We start from the raw sequence: 20,307 nt of genomic DNA on the forward strand, positions 1-20,307 counted from the left end.
GCGGCCATTGGAGGGTGAACCAACGGCAAAAGGAAGACCTTTCTCTCTGTCTCTCTCTCTCTGTCTCTCTCTCTCACTGTCCACTCTGCCTGTCAAAAAAAAAAAAAAAGAATAACTCTTCATTTCACTGTGTTTTTTTTTTTTTATTTTGGTATCAATTTTCTTTATTCTCTAATTTTAAGTACTCACTTGGGGTTTGTTTTGTTGTTGTTTTTCAAAGTCCTGGAGATGCATTGATAGCTCATTTATTTGATGTGTTTCCAGTTCTTTGATGTAGGCAAAGGTTGCATAAATTTACCATTTTTAAAGATTCATTTATTTATTTGAAAGCCAGAGTTAGAGGCAGAGGCAGAGAGAGAAAGTTTTCCATCCACTGGTTCACTCCCAAGATGGCCGCAATAGTTGGAGCTAGGCTGGTCTGAAGCCAGCAGCCAGGAGCTTCTTCTGGGTCTCCCATATGGGTGCAGGGGCCCATAAACTTCTGCCATCCTCTACTGCTTCCCAGGCCACAGCAGAGAGCTGGATTGGAAGTGGATCAGTCAGGACTCAAACTGGGGCCCATATGGGATGCTGGCACTGTAGGCCAGCCCCTAAATTTCCCTCTTAACACTGCTTTTGCTGCATCCAATAAGTTTTGATATGTTGTGTTATCATCTTCTTCATTTTTTAAATTTCAGGAAGCTGGAATTGAGAGCAGGCCTTGGGTTTGAACCCGTGTACTACTTATATGGGGATGCAGTTGTTCCAAGCAGTGTGAACCACAAAATTGTACCCCTGTTCTTGATACATATTTCTGAGTATAGAAAACATAACTTTGTGATCATTGCTCTCTGCACTGGATTGACCACCACTAATATCCAGGGTTTCAACTGGGTTTGATTTATGAACATAAGATCAAATCACATACATAATATATGGCAAATAAAGTATGACATTGGACACATAATCGTGGAATCCACCCATCAGTATCATGTGTGTTACTGTTTAGAAGCAGAAAGTCTGGTACTATAATGGGTTAATGATTTTAAAATGTATTTAAACTCAAGCTGACAGATGACAGTTGCAAAGATGAGATACTGTGATTTAAAATGTTGTATGTAATTAAACGAATGACCACTGCCCAAGTACTACAGAATAGGGGTAGATATTCCTCTGTTTTATATCACTTAGAATGACCAACTTGGAAGTGTTTGATTCCATTCTTTAGAACCTAGAACCTGAGGGTTTGCAGTCCCTGGAACCCAGTGAGAGGATACTTCTACCAGGGAACACAGTAGGCTTCTGGTAAATAAAGTTATTACTGCTTTATGGCTAATTTTTGGTGCTATATGACCATAGAACATTAGGGCAGGGAAGAAATTGCCATTTGTCACACTGACAGGATAATTAACTAATTTGTTGGGATAATAATAAGAAGGTAGTATCATTGCTGAATGCTGGGGGCATAGAGATAAGTGTCTTGCACTTATGTGTGTCCCCCAAACTTTTTTGTTAAAGATTTGTTTATTTGAATGAGGAAGAGGAAAAAAGGGAGGGAGGGAGGGAGGGAGAGAGAGGCAGAGGCAGTCAGAGAGAGAGGTCTTCCATCTGCTGGTTCATTCCAGAAATAGCCACAATGTCTGGGGCTGGGCTGGTCCAAATCCAGGAACCAGAAGCTTCATCCAGGATTCCCAGGTGTGTGCAGGGGCCCAAGCACTTGAACCATCTTCTGCTGCTTTTCCCAGGCACATTAGCAGGGAGCTGGAACAGAAGTGCAATAACCAGGACTCGAACTGTCACCCATATGCATTGCCAGCACTGCGGGCAGAAGCTTTACCCACTACACCACAGCATGCCCCCAACCCCAAACTTGTTTTTGAAATCTGAATGCCCATTTTTAACTGTAAATAGGAAAATATACACAAGAGTAAAGGGCTTAGAAGTCTTTGGGATGAAGGTCTAGGTCATCACACCTGGAAAACCACCTGGAATAGGAGAAATAATGACTAAGAGTGAGGATAATCTAGAATAGATGACACAGCAGGAGTATGGTAAGTGTCAGTTAAGACACCAGGATCAATATTCTGTGGCAAAGTTTAGCACATACTTTTTGTATGTCCCCTACCCCAAGTCCCTGGCCAGAATCCCTTTCCAAGTTCAGAGTGGGTTGTCTTCTCCCTGGCTTTTGGGGATTACTGCTGCAAAAACTAGCAAGTCTTCTTTCTTAAATTGTCTGTGACATACTGAATTACTTGCCCACCCTGGAGTTTCCTGGGATTTACTCCCTGACTCCATCCTCCAGGACATTCGTTAAACAAAAACTTTGATAATGGGACACAAAATCCGTCTCCCTTTTCTCAATGTGGGAAACACTGTGGCACAATTTATATTCCAGAACTTCTTCAATGGATTGCCTGGGTGTTGAATTAATCTAAAGCCAAATCTACTTTAGCTTCAATTCTCCTGCTATCTTGCTTATTTCACTCCCTTCTAGGTTTCTCCTGATACTGCTGTCTGAACAGTGTACTTGTGAATATGTCTGTTTCAGACTCTGCTTCTGGAGACCTATGTCACTCTCAAAGTCCATAGTTTTGATAAAACAGGTAATTTTCATCATAGCTTTCCATAAATTTAGATGAATCTACTTTAAAAATCCCAAGTTCTTAAATGTCTATAGAAGTTCTAGACTTTTTCTAAAATATATTTTAGGGTCAAGTGCTGTGGTGTAAATGCTAAAGCCACTGACTGCAGTGCTGGCATCCCATATGGGTGCCAGTTTGAATCTCAGCTGCACCACTTGTGATCCAGCTCTATGCTATTGCCTGAGAAAGCAATAGAAGATGGCCTAAGTCCTTGGGTCCCGGCACCTACTTGGGAGACCTGGAAGAAGCCCCAGGCTCCTGGCTTTGGATTGGCCCAGCTTCAGCCATTGAAGCCATTTGGGGAGTAAACCAGTGGATGGAAGATCTCTCTCTGTCTCTCTCTCTCTGCCTTTGTCTCTGTTTGCCTCTGCCTCTCTGTAATTCTGCCTTTCAAATAAATAAATCTTTAAGAATAAAGTTACCATGCTAAAAAGAATGAGAAAAATGAAATAATTTCTATTAAAAATATATTTTTAAAAAATGGGTGATTTGGGGGATAAATGAGTAAGTAACCAGAAAGTGTTTTCTGAATCTGTTGATGTTATTCAACACTTCACAAATAATTTTCTGCTAGCACTATTTCAGAAATCTTATGGAAGGAGTTTCAGAGGTATGAATTATTAAAAGTAGATAATTCTGTTGTTTCCAGAAATTACAATGCATAATTACCAATATTTGCTAAATTACCTTAGGATTTTATAATCAAAACGCTTTACAGTCTTAAAGAATCTAGCTGAATTTCTCTATGTGTTCTGCAAATAAAAGGCATTTCATGCTAACTCTCACAGTGAAAATATAGGTAAAGGAAGTATATTAGTATCTTAATAATTATAAAGATCTTGTTTTGAGGAACTATTCCTCCAAGTACTACATAAGGAACTATTTGCATGTCAGTTCACTTTACCAGAAAATAAAGAGTCTCCAACATCTCTGTTCAGTTACCGCATTCATATTAAACTCACTGAAGAACCATTTTATTACCAGTAAAAATTTTAAACTAGTACACTATGCCACTTCAGTAACAGGGTCCTCTCTTCATCATTTCTGCTTTATACTCTTTTCCTTCTTTCCTCAGTTTATCTCTTGTTTGTTTCTCTTTCTCTCTGTCCCCTGCTTTCTCCTTTCCTCACCCTTCCCTCCCCACCGCCCTGCATAAAGCTTTAACATTTTGGAATACTTTTAGATTTATAGAAGTGGTGCAAAGATAACAACAAGAATTCCCATATAGATTTCACTCAGTTTCCTGTAATGTTACATCTTATATAACAATGTGGATTCATTTATGAAAAGATTAAAAAAAACTGAGGTGTACTACAGTTACTTAAATGATTTTATTTAGATTTCAGCAGTTTTTAAACTGGCATCCTGTTTCTGTCCCTGAATGCTATCTCAGAGACTATCCTGCATGTTTCCCCATCTCCTTTGCTCATTTTTTCGGTTCTCCTTTCTTTTCAAGATCTTGACAGTTTTGAAGATTATATATAATGACCCACAATTTATGTTTTATCTAATATATTTCATATATGGCCCTGCAGTTTATTTTTGTCTGATGTTTTCTCATGAGTAGACTGAAGTTATAAGTTTTAGTGAAAATACCATAGAGGTGAAGTGCTCTTGTTTTGTCATATCAGGAATTTCATGATATCAACTTGATTTATAGTGAATGATTTTTAACTTTCTTGTTTTCTTTTTGACCATGTACTTACCTTTAAACCACCTATCTTGTTTAATTTATACATAATCTTGGTTGCTTATTATTTGCACAGACCCTTGAATTCTTACATTTTCCATGTTTGTTTCCATTATTTTTAATATGTTTTAGCTAAGTTTCATTTTCATTGATGCTGCAGTTCTTGCTTTTCACATGTTTTACTTTGCTGGATAGAATCTCATCACTTAGGTTAATTCAGCTATGGATACTCCAACCTATTCCATCATTGTTCTAACTTGAAAATAGTACTGATAAAATCAAAGACTACTGAATTTTGGTTAGGAATCTTTTCTTGAAAATTATAGGAAACATGCAATGAATCTTAGTAAAATTTTTAAAGAAAATTGTTGGATATTTTTTCTGTAAGTTTCATTGATGTAGAATGCCTTAGTATCCCAGTGATGACAAGTTAGTAAGCATTTGCATATTGTGTATTCTTTCATAAAGTTTATGGTTTAGTTGCATGTAGATTTCTAATCCAAAGTGAATGCTCAGATTGGCTTTATATTGTGAAAATAGTATGAGTGGAGCCACGGGAGCCGCAGGGTCTGTGCGCCAGTGCAGGAAGGGGAGTGCATGTCACACAGACACCAGCGGGGAGAGTTGGGACGTCCAGGGCTCCGAGTCCACACATCGGCGCTGGAAGGGGAGGTGAGCTCAATAACCCAAGACGGGGAAAACGGGGGTCAGAATCTAGAGGGGAGCTGGAAAGTGCAGCAGACTCACTACCGGAAAGAAGAAAAAAAAAGGTTGGGGGTTTCTCTCTCCGCCAACCTTGCAAAGGTTGCAAGGCTTGAAGAATTTGCAAGAGACAAAGAGCAGGCCCCCTCTCTGGATTTACATAACAACAGGGGAGAACTAAGGAACTGAGTCACTACAATTCAGTAGCCTAGGCAACCCAGTGGGAGTCCAGAGGAGAAACAGAGCCTACACAATCTCTTTGGGTAGAAGCCAGAGACTGGAAGCTAAATACCATCAATTCTGCACAGCCATGCCGTGCGGTATTACTTACCCCCTAAATAAATAAATAAATAAATTAATTAATTAATTTAAAAAAGAGAGAGATTTACCACACATAACCTGAGGGTGTCACCTTTGCACACCCATAACCAGGAAGAACCAAGGAGAGCTCTCAGGCCACACCCATCTCAAGCCTCCAAGGCTCCTCCAACAGCAGGCAGTCCACTTAACACGGACATAGTATAAAATAAAAAAAAAATAAAAAACGCACAGTGACGGAAGAAGAATTAACTATGCCAAGCAACAAACACAGAAATCGAGGGAACAAGATCAAAGATGACACTATGATGCCTCCAAATAAACAAAAAACCCAAGCCAAGATTATGAAGATGATGAGATAGAAGAAATGCAAGATACAGATTTCAAAAAAAATTATGATAAGATCACTTAGAAGTTTTCAAAAGCAAATCCTTGAACTACAGAAATCCTTATTGGACAGGATTGAAAATCTCTCTCGTGAAAATGAAATTTTAAGGAAGAATAAAAATGAAACGCAGAAACTAGTAGAACAGGAAAGTGTGATAGTGAAGAGAAATCAAATTGAAATGAAGAGCTCAATAGATCAAATGACAAACACATTAGAAAGCCTTAAAAACAGAATGGGTGAAGCAGAAGAGAGAATATCGGACTTAGAAGAGAGAACACAGGAAAACATACAGTCAAACCAAAGAAAAGAAGAGGAAGTTAGAAATCTAAAAAATATTGTTGGGAATCTACAGGATACTATTAAAAAAACCAACATTCGAGTTCTAGGAGTTCCTGAAGGCATGGAGAGAGAGAAAGGATTAGAAGGCCTTTTTAGTGAGATACTAGCAGAGAACTTTCCAGGTTTGGAGAAGGACAGAGACATCGTAGTACAGGAAGCTCATAGAACCCCCAATAAACTTGACCAAAAGAGATCCTCACCATGACACGTGGTAATTAAACTTACCACAGTGAAACATAAAGAAAAGATCCTAAAATGTGCAAGAGAGAAACGTCAGATTACTCTCAGAGGATCTCCAATCAGACTCACAGCAGACTTCTCATCAGAAACACTACAGGCTAGGAGGGAATGGCGAGACATAGCACAGGTGCTAAGACAGAACAACTGCCAGCCCAGAATATTATATCCTGCCAAGCTCTCATTTGTGAATGAAGGTGAAATAAAGACCTTTCATAGCAAACAGAAATTGAAAGACTTTGTGGCCACTCGTCCGGCCCTGCAAAAGATACTTAAAGATGTGCTACACTCAGAAACACAGAAACACGGCCATCAATATGAAAGAAGGAAAGGAAGAACACCTACCAGTAAAAGAGCATGGGAAGCTCAAAGGATATACTAGAAAATATCTCCGGGAAAATGACAGGGCAAAGTCACTATGTATCAATAGTCACATTAATCATTAATGGTCTTAATTCTTCAGTTAAAAGACACCGATTGGCTGATTGGCTCAAAGAACACAACCCAACTATTTGGTGCCTACAAGAAACACATCTCTCTAACAAAGAGGCATGCAGACTGAAAGTGAAAGGTTGGAAAAAGATATTCCATGCCAACAGAAACCAAAAAAAGCAGGTGTAGCCATATTAATATCAGAGAAAATAAACTTTAATACAAAAACTGTTAAGAGAGACAAAGAGGGACACTATATAATGATTAAGGGTTCAATTCAACAGGAAGATGTAACTATTATAAATGTATATGCACCTAATTACAGGGCACCAGTCTATTTAAAAGATATGTTACGGGACTTAAAGGGAGACTTAGATTCCAATACAGTGGTACTGGGGGACTTCAATACTCCACTCTCAGAAACAGACAGATCATCCGGACAGAAGATCAACAAGGAAACAGCAGATTTAATTGACACTATTGCCCAAATGGATCTAACAGATATCTACAGAACTTTCAACCCTACATCTACCGACTTCACATTCTTCTCAGCAGTGCATGGAACCTTCTCTAGGATCTATCACATACTAGGCCATAAAGCAAGTCGCAGCAAATTTAAAAGAATTAGAATCATACCATGCAGCTTCTCAGAACACAGCGGAATGAAGCTAGAAATTAGCAACTCAGGAAACCCCAGAGAGTATGCAAACACATGGAGACTGAACAACATGCTCCTGAATGAACAATCGGTCATAGAAGAAATTAAAAGAGAAATCAAAAACTTTCTGGAAGTAAATGAAGACAACACAACATATCAAAACTTATGGGATACAGCAAAAGCAGTATTGAGAGGCAAATTTATAGCAATAGGTACCTATATCAAGAAATTGGAAAGGTACCAAATAAATGAGCTTTCAGCGCATCTCAAGGACCTAGAAAAACTGCAGCAAACCAAACCCAAATCTAGTAGGAGAAGAGAAATAATTAAAACCAGAGAAGAAATTAACAGGATTGAATCCAAAAAAACACTACAAGAAATCAGCCAAGTGAGAAGCTGGTTTTTTGAAAAAATAAACAAAATTGACACTCCATTGGCCCAACTAACTAAAAAAAGAAGAGAAAAGACCCAAATCAATAAAATCAGAGATGAAAAAGGAAACGTAACAACAGACACCACAGAAATAAAAAGAATCATCAGAAATTACTACAAGGACCTGTATGCCAGCAAACAGGAAAACCTATCAGAAATGGATAGATTCCTGGACACATGCAATCTACCAAAATTGAACCAGGAAGACATCGAAAACCTAAATAGACCCATAACTGAAACAGAAATTGAAACCGTAATAAAGGCCCTCCCAACAAAGAAAAGCCCAGGACCAGATGGATTCACTGCTGAATTCTACCAGACATTTAAAGAAGAACTAATCCCATTTCTTCTCAAACTATTCAGAACAATCGAAAAAGAGGGAGTCCTCCCAAATTCTTTCTATGAAGCCAGCATCACCTTAATCCCTAAGCCAGAGAAACATGCAGCACTGAAAGAAAATTATAGACCAATATCCCTGATGAACATAGACGCAAAAATCCTCAATAAAATTCTGGCCAATAGAGTACAACAACACATCAGAAAGATCATCCACCCAGACCAAGTGGGATCCATCCCTGGTATGCAGGGATGGTTCAACATTCGCAAATCAATCAGTGTGATTCACCACATTAACAGACTGCAAAAGAAAAACCATATGATTATCTCAATTGATGCAGAGAAAGCATTCGATAAAATTCAACACCCTTTCATGATGAAAACTCTAAGTAAATTGGGTATAGAAGGAACATTCTTCAATATAATCAAAGCAATTTATAAAAAACCCACGGCCAGCATCCTATTGAATGGGGAAAAGTTGGAAGCATTTCCACTGAGATCTAGCACCAGACAGGGATGGCCACTCTCCCCACTGCTATTTAACATAGTTCTGGAAGTTTTAGCCAGAGCCATCAGACAAGAAAAAGAAATTAAAGGGATACAAACTGGGAAGGGAGAACTCAAACTACCCCTCTTTGCAGACGATATGGTTCTTTACTTAGAGGATCCAAAGAACTCTACTAAGAGACTATTGGAACTCATACGGAGTTTGGCAAAGTGGCAGGATATAAAATCAATGCACAAAAATCAACAGCCTTTGTATATACAAGCAATGCCACGGCTGAGAAAGAATTGCTAAGATCAATCCCATTCACAATAGCTACAAAAACAATCAAATACCTTGGAATAAACTTAACCAAGGATGTTAAAGATCTCTATGATGAGAATTACAAAATCTTAAAGAAAGAAATAGAAGAGGATACCAAAAAATGGAAAAAATCTTCCATGCTCATGGATTGGAAGAATCAACATCATCAAAATGTCCATTCTCCAAAAGCAATTTATACATTCAATGCAATCCCAATCAAGATACCAAAGACATTCTTCTCAGATCTAGAAAAAATGATGCTGAAATTCATATGGAGGCAAAAGAGACCTCGAATAGCTAAAGCAATCTTGTACAACAAAAACAAAACCGGAGGCATCTCAATACCAGATTTCAGGACATACTACAGGGCAGTTGTAATCAAAACAGCATGGTACTGGTACAGAAACAGATGGATAGACCAATAGAACAGAATTGAAACACCAGAAATCAACCCAAACATCTACAGCTAACTTATATTTGATCAAGGATCAAAAACCAATTCCTGGAGCAAGGACAGTCTATTCAATAAATGGTGCTGGGAAAACTGGATTTCCATGTGCAGAAGCATGAAGCAAGACCCCTACCTTACACCTTACACGAAAATTCACTCAACCTGGATTAAAGACCTAAATCTACGACCTGACACCATCAAGTTATTAGAGAACATTGGAGAAACCCTTCAGGATATTGGCACAGGCAAACAGTTTCTGGAAAAGACCCTGGAGGCACAGGCAGTCAAAGCCAAAATCAACTATTGGGATTGCATCAAATTGAGAAGTTTCTGTACTACAAAAGAAACAGGAGAGTGAAGAGACAACCGAGAGAATGGGACAAATATTTGCAAACTATACAACTGATAAAGGATTAATAACCAGAATCTACAAAGAGATCAAGAAACTCCACAAAAACAAAACCAACAACCCACTTAAGAGATGGGCCAAGGACCTCAATAGACATTTTTCAAAAGAGGACATCCAAATGGCCAACAGGCACATGAAAAAATGTTCAAGGTCACTAGCAATCAGGGAAATGCAAATCAAAACCACAATGAGGTTTCACCTCACCCCGGATAGAATGGCTCACATTCAGAAATCTACCAACAATAGATGCTGGAGAGGATGTGGGGAAAAAGGGACACTAACCCACTGTTGGTGGGAATGCAAACTGGTCAAGCCACTATGGAAGTCAGTCTGGAGATTCCTCAGAAACCTGAATACAACCCTACTGTTCGACCCAGCCATCCCACTCCTTGGAATTTATCCAAAGGAAATGAAATTGGCAAACAAAAAAGCGGTATGCACCCTAATGTTTATTGCAGCTCAATTCACAATAGCCAAGACCTGGAACCAACCTAAATGCCCATCAACGGTAGACTGGATAAAGAAATTATGGGATATGTACTCTTTAGAATACTATACCGCAGTAAGAAACAATGAAATCTGGTCATTTGCAACAAAATGGAGGAATCTGGAACACAACATGCTAAGTGAAGTAAGCCAGTCCCAAAGGGACAAATACCATATGTCCTCCCTGATTGGTGACAACTGACTGAAGACCAAAAAGGAAACCTCCTGAAGTGAAATGGACACTATGAGAAACAGTGACTTGATCAGCATAGCCCTGACTGTTAATGAACAACTTAATACATTATCCCTCTTAGTATTTTTTTGTGTGTTCTATTTAATATGACTGGTTTAATTCTGTAATTATCACACAGTTATTCTTAAGTGTTGAAAATTAACTGAAATGTGATCCCTGTTAAACATAAGAGTGGGAATAAGAGAGGGAAGAGATGTATAATTTGGGACATGCTCAAGCTGACTTGCCCCAAATGGTAGAGTTAGAAACATACCAGGGGATTCCAATTCAATCCCATCAAGGTGGCATGTACCAATGCCATCTCACTAGTCCAAGTGATCAATTTCAGTTCACAATTGATCATAATGAAAGGACTAAGAGTCAAAGGGAGCACATAAACAAGTCTAGTACCTGCTAACACTAACCGATAGAATAAATAAAGGGGAGAGTGATCCAACATGGGAAGCGAGATACTCAGCAGACTCATAGAATGGCAGATGTCCTAAATAGCACTCTGGCCTCAGAATCAGCCCTAAAGGCATTCGGATCTGGCTGAAAATCCATGAGAGTATTTCAGGCATGGAAAGCCAAGACACTCTGGCAAAAAGATCTCTGTGAGTGAGATCCCAGTGGAAAGAACAGGTCTTCAAAGAAAGAGGTACCTTTCTCTGAAGGGAGGAGAGAACCTCCACTTTGACTATGACCTTGTCTAAACAAGATAAGAGTCGGAGAACTCAGAGGGCTTCCATAGCCTTGGAGACTCATGACTGGAGCATAGGGAGATTACTGATGCCATAGACAGGAGTGTCAATTGGTAAAGTCAACAACAGGAGTCACTGTACACTTACTCCTCATGTAGGATCTTTGTCCTTAATGTGCTGTACATTGAGAGTTAATGCTATAACGAGTACTCAAACAGTATATTTCACTTTGTGTTTCTATGGGGGTGCAAACTGTTGAAATCTTTACTTAATGTATACTAAACTGATCTTCTGTAAAAAAAAAAAAAAAAGAAAGAAAGAAATTTTCAATTCCCAACTTGACTCTCACTGGGATTAAACATGACAATAGGTCTGATCTGATTTCATCATCATTTAAAAAAATCATCTATTATTATTCACTTTATGTTTCTGTGTGGGAGCAAACTGTTGAAATCTTTACTTAATGTATGCTAAGCTGATCTTCTGTATATTAAGATAATCAAAAATGAATCTTGATGTGAATGGAAGGGGAGAGGGAGTGGGAAAGGGGAGATTTGCGGGTGGGAGGGATGGTTTGGGGGGGGAAGCCATTGTAATCCATAAGTCGTACTTTGGAAATTTATATTCATTAAATAAAAGTTAAAAAAAAAAAGAAAATAGTACGAGTGAATCATATAATCAAATGTTAAAAATTTTAAATATCTTGTTGCAAATTGTAAAATCACGTGTATTCTGAGACATTTTCATTAAGACTTTTAAACCATTACTTCAAGATATGTATATTATTGTTTTGCTTATATTAAATTTGTTTTCACTCTGAGTTTTTCTGGATCCTCTAGGAACACATATCCTATATTATTCCAATTGATGAGAAACTGTATACTGCACACCTTAAGCAAAGGTAATTTTTATTCCTTTGTTTTGAATTTTATTTTAATGAGCTGTTTACTCATAATGACAGAACAGAATATGAAAGTAGTAAATATACTGATTATTAACAATGTAGGTATCTTAGATTACCAGCCACTTCCCTGTGATTTAATTAATTCTTTGGTCTAATGCTTCATGTAGTCTTTTGTGAATTAAGGTTAGGAATTTGAAAACTACACTTACTCCTGAAAACTGAGCTATAAGATGTTATGTTGGTAGGACCTGCAGGACTCCCTGCATAATGGGGGTGTGGTGTCATAGTAAGTAAACATATAACTGATTCTATCACATTGGCTATTATCAGAGAGATGGGATTACCATGAAGATATAAAATATATATAGCAATTTTATATAGCAATTTATTTTGCACTGCTATGGGTCTAGTGAATAATTTATTGAAAATAGCATTAGCTATATGCTGCCCTTTAGAAAATTGAGAAAATCATTTTCTTGAGGTTTAATTCTTTGATGGAAACCTAGTTAAGAAAGGCTGGCTAGGTAGAATTCGTGACAATGAAGAAGAGTTTCAGTTAAATTTTGGGAATGGGACTTGATTGCATGGTGTTAGGGAGAGGTAATTTAAGAAAATTAGAAGTAGGAAGTATATATACTTACTCAAAAACACCTGGCAGAAAACGAAGAAAGAGGAGGCTTTCATTAAAACATAAGTTTTTTCAGGATTCTGAGGAATCTCCAGACTGACTTCCATAGTGGCTTTACCAGTTTGCATTCCCACCAACAGTGGGTTAGTGTCCCTTTTCCCCCACATACTTGCCAGCATCTGTTGTTGGTAGATTTCTGTGTGTGAGCCATTCTGACTGGGGTGAGGTGAAACCTCATTGTAGATTTGATTTGTACTTCCTTGATTGCTAGTGATCCTGAACATTTTTTCATGTGTCTGTTGGCCATTTGTATTTCCTCTTTTGAAAATGTCTATTGAGGTCCTTGGCCGATCTCTTGAGTGGGTTGTTTGTTTTGTTTTTGTGGAGTTTCTTGATCTCTTTGTAGATTCTGGTTATCAACCCTTTATCTGTTGCATAGTTTGCAAATATTTTTTTCCCATTCTACTGGTTGCCTCTTTACTTTCCTGTTTCTTTTGCAGTACAGAAACTTCTCAATTTGATGCAATCCCAAATGTTAATTTTGGCTTTGACTGCCTGTGCTTCTGCAGTATTTTCCAAGAATTCTTTGCCAGTACCTATATCTTGCAGGGTTTCTCCAATGTTCTCTAATAATATGATGGTTTCGGGTCATAGATTTAGGTCTTTAATCGATGTTGAGTGGATTTTTGTGTAAGATGAAAGTAGGGGTCTTGCTTCATGCTTCTGCATGTGCAAATCCAGTTTTCCCAGCACCATTTATTAAATAGACTGTCCTTGCTCCAGGAATTGGTTTTGGATCCTTGATAAAATATAAGTTGGCTGTAGATGTTTGGACTGATTTGTAGTGTTTCTATTCTGTTCCATTGGTCAGATAGATACATCTGTTTCTGCCCAGCCATCCCACTCCTTGGTATTTACCCAAAGGTAATTAAATTGGCAAACAAAAAAGCTATCTGCACCTTAATGTTTAATGCAGCTCAATTCACAATAGCTAAGACCTGGAATCAGAACAAATGCCCATCAACAGTAGACTGGATAAAGAAATTATGGGACCTGTACTCTATAGAATACTATACAGCAGTCAAAAACAATGAAATCCTGTCATTTGCAACAAAATAGAGGAATCTGGAACACATCATGCAGAGTGAAATGAGCCAGTCCCAAAGGGACAAATATCATATATTCTCCCTGATCAGTGACAACTAACCGAGCACCAAAAAGAAAACCTGTTGAAATGAAATGGACACTATGAGAAAGAGTGACTTGATCAGCCCTTGTCCTGTTGATGTACAACTTAATACTTTATTCCTTTAGTTATTTTTTTTTGTTCTACTTAATACTATTGTTGAACACTGTAATTAACACAAAATAATTCTTAGGTGTTTAAATTTAACTGAAAAGTGATCTCTGTTAAATATAAGAGTGGGAATAAGAGAGAGAGGAGATGTACAATTTGGGACATGCTCAAGCTGACTTGCCCCAAATGGTAGAGTTAGAAACGTGCCAGGGCATTCCAATTCAATCCCATCAAGGTGGCATGTACCAATGCTATCTCACTTTTCCAAGTGATCAATTTCAGTACACAATTGATCATAAAGATAGGTCTAAGAGTCAAAGGGATCACATAAACAAGAGTAGTGTCTGCTAATACTAACTGATAGAATCAAAAAGAGAGAGAATGATCCAACATGGGAAGCGGGATACACAGCAGACTCATAGAGTGGAAGATGTCCTAAACAGCACTCTGGCCTCAGAATCAGCCCCAAAGGCATTTGAATCTGGCTGAAGAGCCCATGAGAGTATTTTAGGCATGGAAAGCCAAGACACTCTGGCAAAAAAAAAGAAGATCTAAATGAAAGATCTCTGCGAGTGGGATCCCGATCCCAGTAGAAAAAATGGGCCATCAAAGAAGGAGGTACCTTTCTCTGAATGGAGGAGAGAACCTCCACTTTGACTATGACCTTGTCTAAATAAGATCAACTAACTGAGCACCAAAGGGGAAACTTGTTGAAGTGAAATGGACACTATGAGAAACAGTGACTTGATCAGCTCTTGTCCTGACGGTTGATGTACAATGTAATACTTTATCCATTTTAGTATTTTTTTTGTTCTAGTACCATTGGTTGAACTCTGTAATTAACACACAATTATTCTTAGGTGTTTAAATTTTAACTGAAAAGTGATCCCTCTTAGTAATTTGGAAAACATTATGTTGAGTGAAATAAACCAATCCCAAAGGGACAAATACCACTTGTTCTCCTTGATAGGTGACAACTAACTGAGCACCAAAAAGGAAACCTGTTAAAGTGATGTGAACACTATGAGAAATGGTGACTTTATCAGCCCTCACCCTGACTGTTGATGAGCAGCTTAATATGTTATCCCTCTTAGTATTTTTTTTGTTCTACTTAATACTTTTGGTTGAATACTGTAATCAATACACAATTCTTCTTAAGTGCTGAAACTTAACTGAAAAGTGATCGCTGTTAAATATAAGAGTGGGAATAAGAGAGGGAAGAGATGTACAATGCGGGACATGCTCAAGCTGATTTACCTCAAACGGTAGCGTTAGAAACATACCAGGGGATTCGAATTCAATCCCATCGAGGTGGCATGTACCAATGCCATCTCACTAGTCCCAGTGATTAATTTTTGTTCACAATTGATCGTAATGATAGGACTAAGAACCAAAGGGATCACATAAACAAGAATAGTGTCTGCAAATACTAACTGATAGAATCAAAAAGGGAGAGAATGATCCAACATGGGAAGTGAGATACACAGCAGACCCATAGAATGGCAGATGTCCTGAACAGCACTCTGGCCTAATAATCAGCCCTTAAGGCATGCGGATCTAGCTGAAATGCCCATGAGAGTATTTCAGGCATGGAAAGCCAAGACACTCTGGGGGGAAAAAAATCCTAAATGAAAGATCTCCACGAGTGAGATCCCAGTGGAAAGAATGGGTCATCAAAGAAAGAGGTACCTTTCTCTGAAGGGAGGAGAGAACTTCCACTTTGACCATGGCCTTGTCTAAATATGATCAGAGTCAGAGAACTCAAAAGGCTTCCATAGGCTTGGCAGCTCATGACAAGAGCCTAGGGTGATTACTGATGCCATAAACAAGAGTGTCAATTTGTTAAGTCAACAACAGGAGTCACTGTGCACTTACTTCTCATGTAGGATCTTTGTCCTTAGTGTGCTGTACATTGAGATTTAATGCTATAACGAGTACTCAAACAGTATATTTCACTTTGTGTTTCTGTGTGGGTGCAAACTGTTGAAATCTTTACTTAATGTATACTAAACTGATCTTCTGTAAAAAAAAAAAAAAAGAAAAAAAGAAAAGAAAAAAAAAAGAAATTATCAATTCCCAACTTGACTCTCACTGGGATTAAACATGACAATGGGTCTGATCTGATTTCATCATCATATAAAAAATCATCTATTATTTTTCACTTTATGTTTCTGTGTGGGAGCAAACTGTTGAAATCTTTACTTAATGTAAACTAAACTGATCTTCTGTATATTAAGAGAATCGAAAATGAATCTTGATGTGAATGGAAGGGGAGAGGGATTGGGAAAGGGGATGGTTGCGGGTGGGAGGGATGGTATGGGGGGGAAGCCATTGTAATCCATAAGCTGTACTTTGGAAATTTATATTCATTAAATAAAATTTTAAAAAATAGAAATAAATGAAGATATATTTACAATATATTAAAAATACTTGGGAATAAATTTTTAAAGTTTATTTGGGAGTGATGGATGGATTGAGAGAGGAAGAGATGGAGGAATAGAGAGTCTCCCACATGCTGATTCATTCCCAAATGCTCACAATTCCTGGGATTGTGTCATCCTAGAACCAGTAGCCAAGAACTCAATCCAGGTCTCCCACATATTGGGAGGAATCCAAGTGCTTGATCAATCACTACTTCTTGCATTAACAAGAAGTTGAAATCAAGAGCTGGAGCTGGATATCAAACCCCAGTTTCCAGTATTTAACATAGCCTTTTTAACTACTAGGGTAAACACCCACCGCAATTAGAGATCAACTAACCAAGGAGTTAAAATCTGTAAGCTATAAAGCATTTAAGAAGGTCTAAATAAATTAAAATATGATCATCTTCATGTATTGGGAGGATTAATATTGTTAAAATGCTCCTGCTACCTAAAGTGATCAATAGATTTGATACAATCCAAATCAAAATTCCAATAACATTTTTCACAGAGAAAAAAAAAGCAATCCTAAAATTCATAAGGATCTAACAGAGATTCTGAATAGTCAAAATAATCTTGAGCCAAAAAGAACAAAGCTGGAGGCTTCACATTACTTGAATGCAAAAGAGACTAAAGATCCAAGATGGCTGAATAGAGAGAAGTAACACTGACCTCAACTCCAGAAAGATATCAGAAAAACAAGGGAAGGACCATGTTCCAATGGTACCTATTAATACAAATTTTCAGTGTAGAGAGGGTAAAAAAAGAAGAGAGTCTCCATGGGGCAGGGAGGAGAGAGACCAATGGCTGCATGTGGCAAATGACTTCTACAAAGATATGGCTGGCGCTCAGCTGGGAAATGCCATCATCCCAGGAAAAGGTGTGAGGAGACACTATGGCTCCTGCCCTTGGCAGCTTTGATTTTAGGAAAATCCCACAGTCTCCACTGCTGTTTAGTCTAGCCTGGGAATTTGAAAGGGCTTTGGGTGACTACTTTGCTCTATGAAAAGAGGCCATGTTGCTTCCAAATAATCAGACTGAACTGATGTGGAATTGCAGCTGAATTTGTAAACAGTGGTAAACTTTGCTTTGAAATGGTCAGTTCTCAGGGATCCTGCTGTATGCTGTGACTGTGAGAGTTCTGGTCAAAGGCCATGGAACTGAGATGGATGCAGATTGTAACTGGATTGCAGTGCACACACTCAGTCTGCAGAAATTCAGAGCCCACTTTGTGCTGGGGACAGAGCTTGCAGAGGCCTTGAGGGAGAAAATGTGGAATGGGTCAGTATTCTGTATGGCACATACAATTAACAGGGTAGAGTACATTAAAAACCACGAACTCATTCTGGGTGAGGAATCAGCTGGTTTATCTTGGCCATACAATGGCTAAGACTGTGAACACATTAGCCGCCTCCAACATCACCTTCCTTACTCATTCTAAGTAGAAGTGCTACAACACACCCAAATTTTATGTTACCCTGGAATGTTGCCACTCCTGCAAACAGTGGCCAGACCTCTCTGGCCCCTCCAAAAATACATGCTTCAAACTCCAGTGTAAACCTCAGGGACTCCATTGAGCCACAGAGACACATTTCTGAAAAAAAAAAATCTTTCAATAAAAAAAATCCTCCAGAGGAAATAGTAACAAGTGATACCCCAGAAGCATAACACCAACAAACAAACATAAGAAAAATTAACAAGAAAGGCAATATGGTTCCCCTAAAGGAACATAATAACATTAATATTGGACTGTTAAGAAGTGGGGATTGATGTTTACTGAGATTGAATCAATAATAAAGAGCCTTCCAAAAGAGAAAAGCTCAGGACCTGATGGCTTTACTGATGAATTCTACAAAGCTTTTAAGAAGGAACTAAAAATGAAAGAGAACACTTCCAAATCCATTCCATTCCATCACCTTAATTCCAAACCAGGGAAAGAAAATAAAAAATGAAATGTAGACCAAGATCCCTGATCATAGATGCAAAAATCCTCAATAAAATGCTAACTAATTGGATCCAACAACACATTAAAAATATCACCCACCCAGGCCAAGTGGAATTTATCCCAGAGATGGCCCAACATATGCAAATGAATAAACCTGATATATCACTCTACAACTAAGGAGTAATATAAAAGGATAAGCCATGTGATTATCACAATAGAAGAAGAGACAGCATTTGAATACATTATTGTATGATAAAACATTTTAGAATTGTGTATAAAAAGAATATACTTCAGCACAAGCTAATATATGACAGTTCCACAGTCAGGATAATATTGAATATGTAAAAGCCAGAATCATTTGCGTTAAATCAAGAATGAGCAAAGGATGCCCACTCTCCTCATTACTATTCAATATAGTTTTGGGGGTTTTAGCCATAGCCATTAGGCAAGAAAATGAAATCAAAGAGATATAAAATGGAAAGGATAAATTAGTTTATTTCTGTTTGCAGATGACATGATTCTTTATATGGGAAACCAAATGAATCCACTAAGATGCTATTAGATACTCATAGAAGAGTATTTTTGAAAAGTTGCAGAATACAAAATTAACACATAAAAATTAACAGTTTTTTTTAAAGATTTAGGTTTCTTTACTTGAAAGGGAGAGATGGAGGGAGGGAGGAGGAGGAGAAGGAGGAGAGAGAGAGAGGGAGGGAGAAGAGAGAGAGAATCAGTAAGAATCTTCCATCAGTTGGGTCATTCCCTAAATGGCCACAACAGCTGCAGTTGGGCCTGGCTGAAGCCAGCTTGGTGCTTCTTCTAGATCTCCCATGTGGATGCATGGGCCCAAGTGCTTGGGCTGTCTTCCTCTCCTTTCTCAGGCTCATTAGCAGGGAGCTGGATTGGAAATGTAGCAGCTGGATTCCAAAAATGCCCATATAGGATGCTGGCGCTGCAATTGGTGGCTTTATTTACTGTGCAACAGCACTGGCCCAGCAATCCTAAAAAATTAAACAAACCCAGAGGCATGACACCAACAGATTTCAAGACATATTACAGAGTTGCCATTGCAAGAAGTGGCTTAAATCACTAAGTCACAATGCTGGTTCTATCTGAGAAAAAGCTTGTAAGATCAGTTCTATTCACAATAGCTACAATAAAGTTTAAATATCTTGGGATACATTTAACCAAGGATGTGAAAGATTTCTAAAATGATCATTAGGAAACCTTATTGAAAGAAATAGAAGACACAAAAATGGGAAAATCTCCCATGTTCAGGGATCCCAAGTAATAATATCATCAAAATGTTCTAGCCAAAGCAATTTACAGATGCAATATGATCCTAATGAAAATACCATGGGCATTCTTCAGAGATCAAGAAAAAAATCCTAAAATTCATATGGAATTTTAATTTTAAGTATCTTTTAAAAAATTTATGTGTTTATTTGAAAGTCAGAATTACAAAGATATCTTGAAACTACTGGTTTACTCCCAAATGGCTGCATTGGTTGGAGCTAGGCAGATCTGAAGCCAGGAGCCAGGAGCTTCTATGTCTCCAATGTGGGTGCAGCAGTCCAAGGGTTTGTGCTATCTTCCTCTACTTTCTCACATGCATTAGCAGGGAGCTGAATCAGAAGTGGAGTAGCTAGGAATCAAACTGGTACCCATATGGGATGCGGGCACTGCAGGTGGAGGTTTTACCCAATGTGCCACAGCACTGGCCCAACAATCTTAAATAATAAAACAAAACTGGAGACATCACACCACCAGATTTCAGGACAAACTACAGAGCTATAATTGTCAAAACATCTTGGTACTGGCACAAAAATAGAGATGTACATCAACAGAAAATAATAGAAGCCCCGGAAATTAA

General features: G+C 38.2%; 1 protein-coding gene across 1 annotated transcript in view; it reads left to right on the plus strand.

Moving 5' to 3' along the window:
- Nucleotides 1-20,307, plus strand: part of LOC138843052 (disintegrin and metalloproteinase domain-containing protein 32-like) — a 144,992-nt gene that overhangs the window by 16,496 nt on the left and 108,189 nt on the right. The window contains exon 3 of the mRNA XM_070068586.2: nt 12,080-12,141. Coding sequence (XP_069924687.1) covers nt 12,080-12,141 — 62 coding nt within the window. The remainder of the gene's footprint in view (nt 1-12,079; nt 12,142-20,307) is intronic.

This window comes from Oryctolagus cuniculus, chromosome 2 (assembly GCF_051225735.1).
Source record: "Oryctolagus cuniculus isolate XC-2025 breed Fujian yellow rabbit chromosome 2, ASM5122573v1, whole genome shotgun sequence".
NCBI classification, from domain to species: domain Eukaryota; kingdom Metazoa; phylum Chordata; class Mammalia; order Lagomorpha; family Leporidae; genus Oryctolagus; species Oryctolagus cuniculus.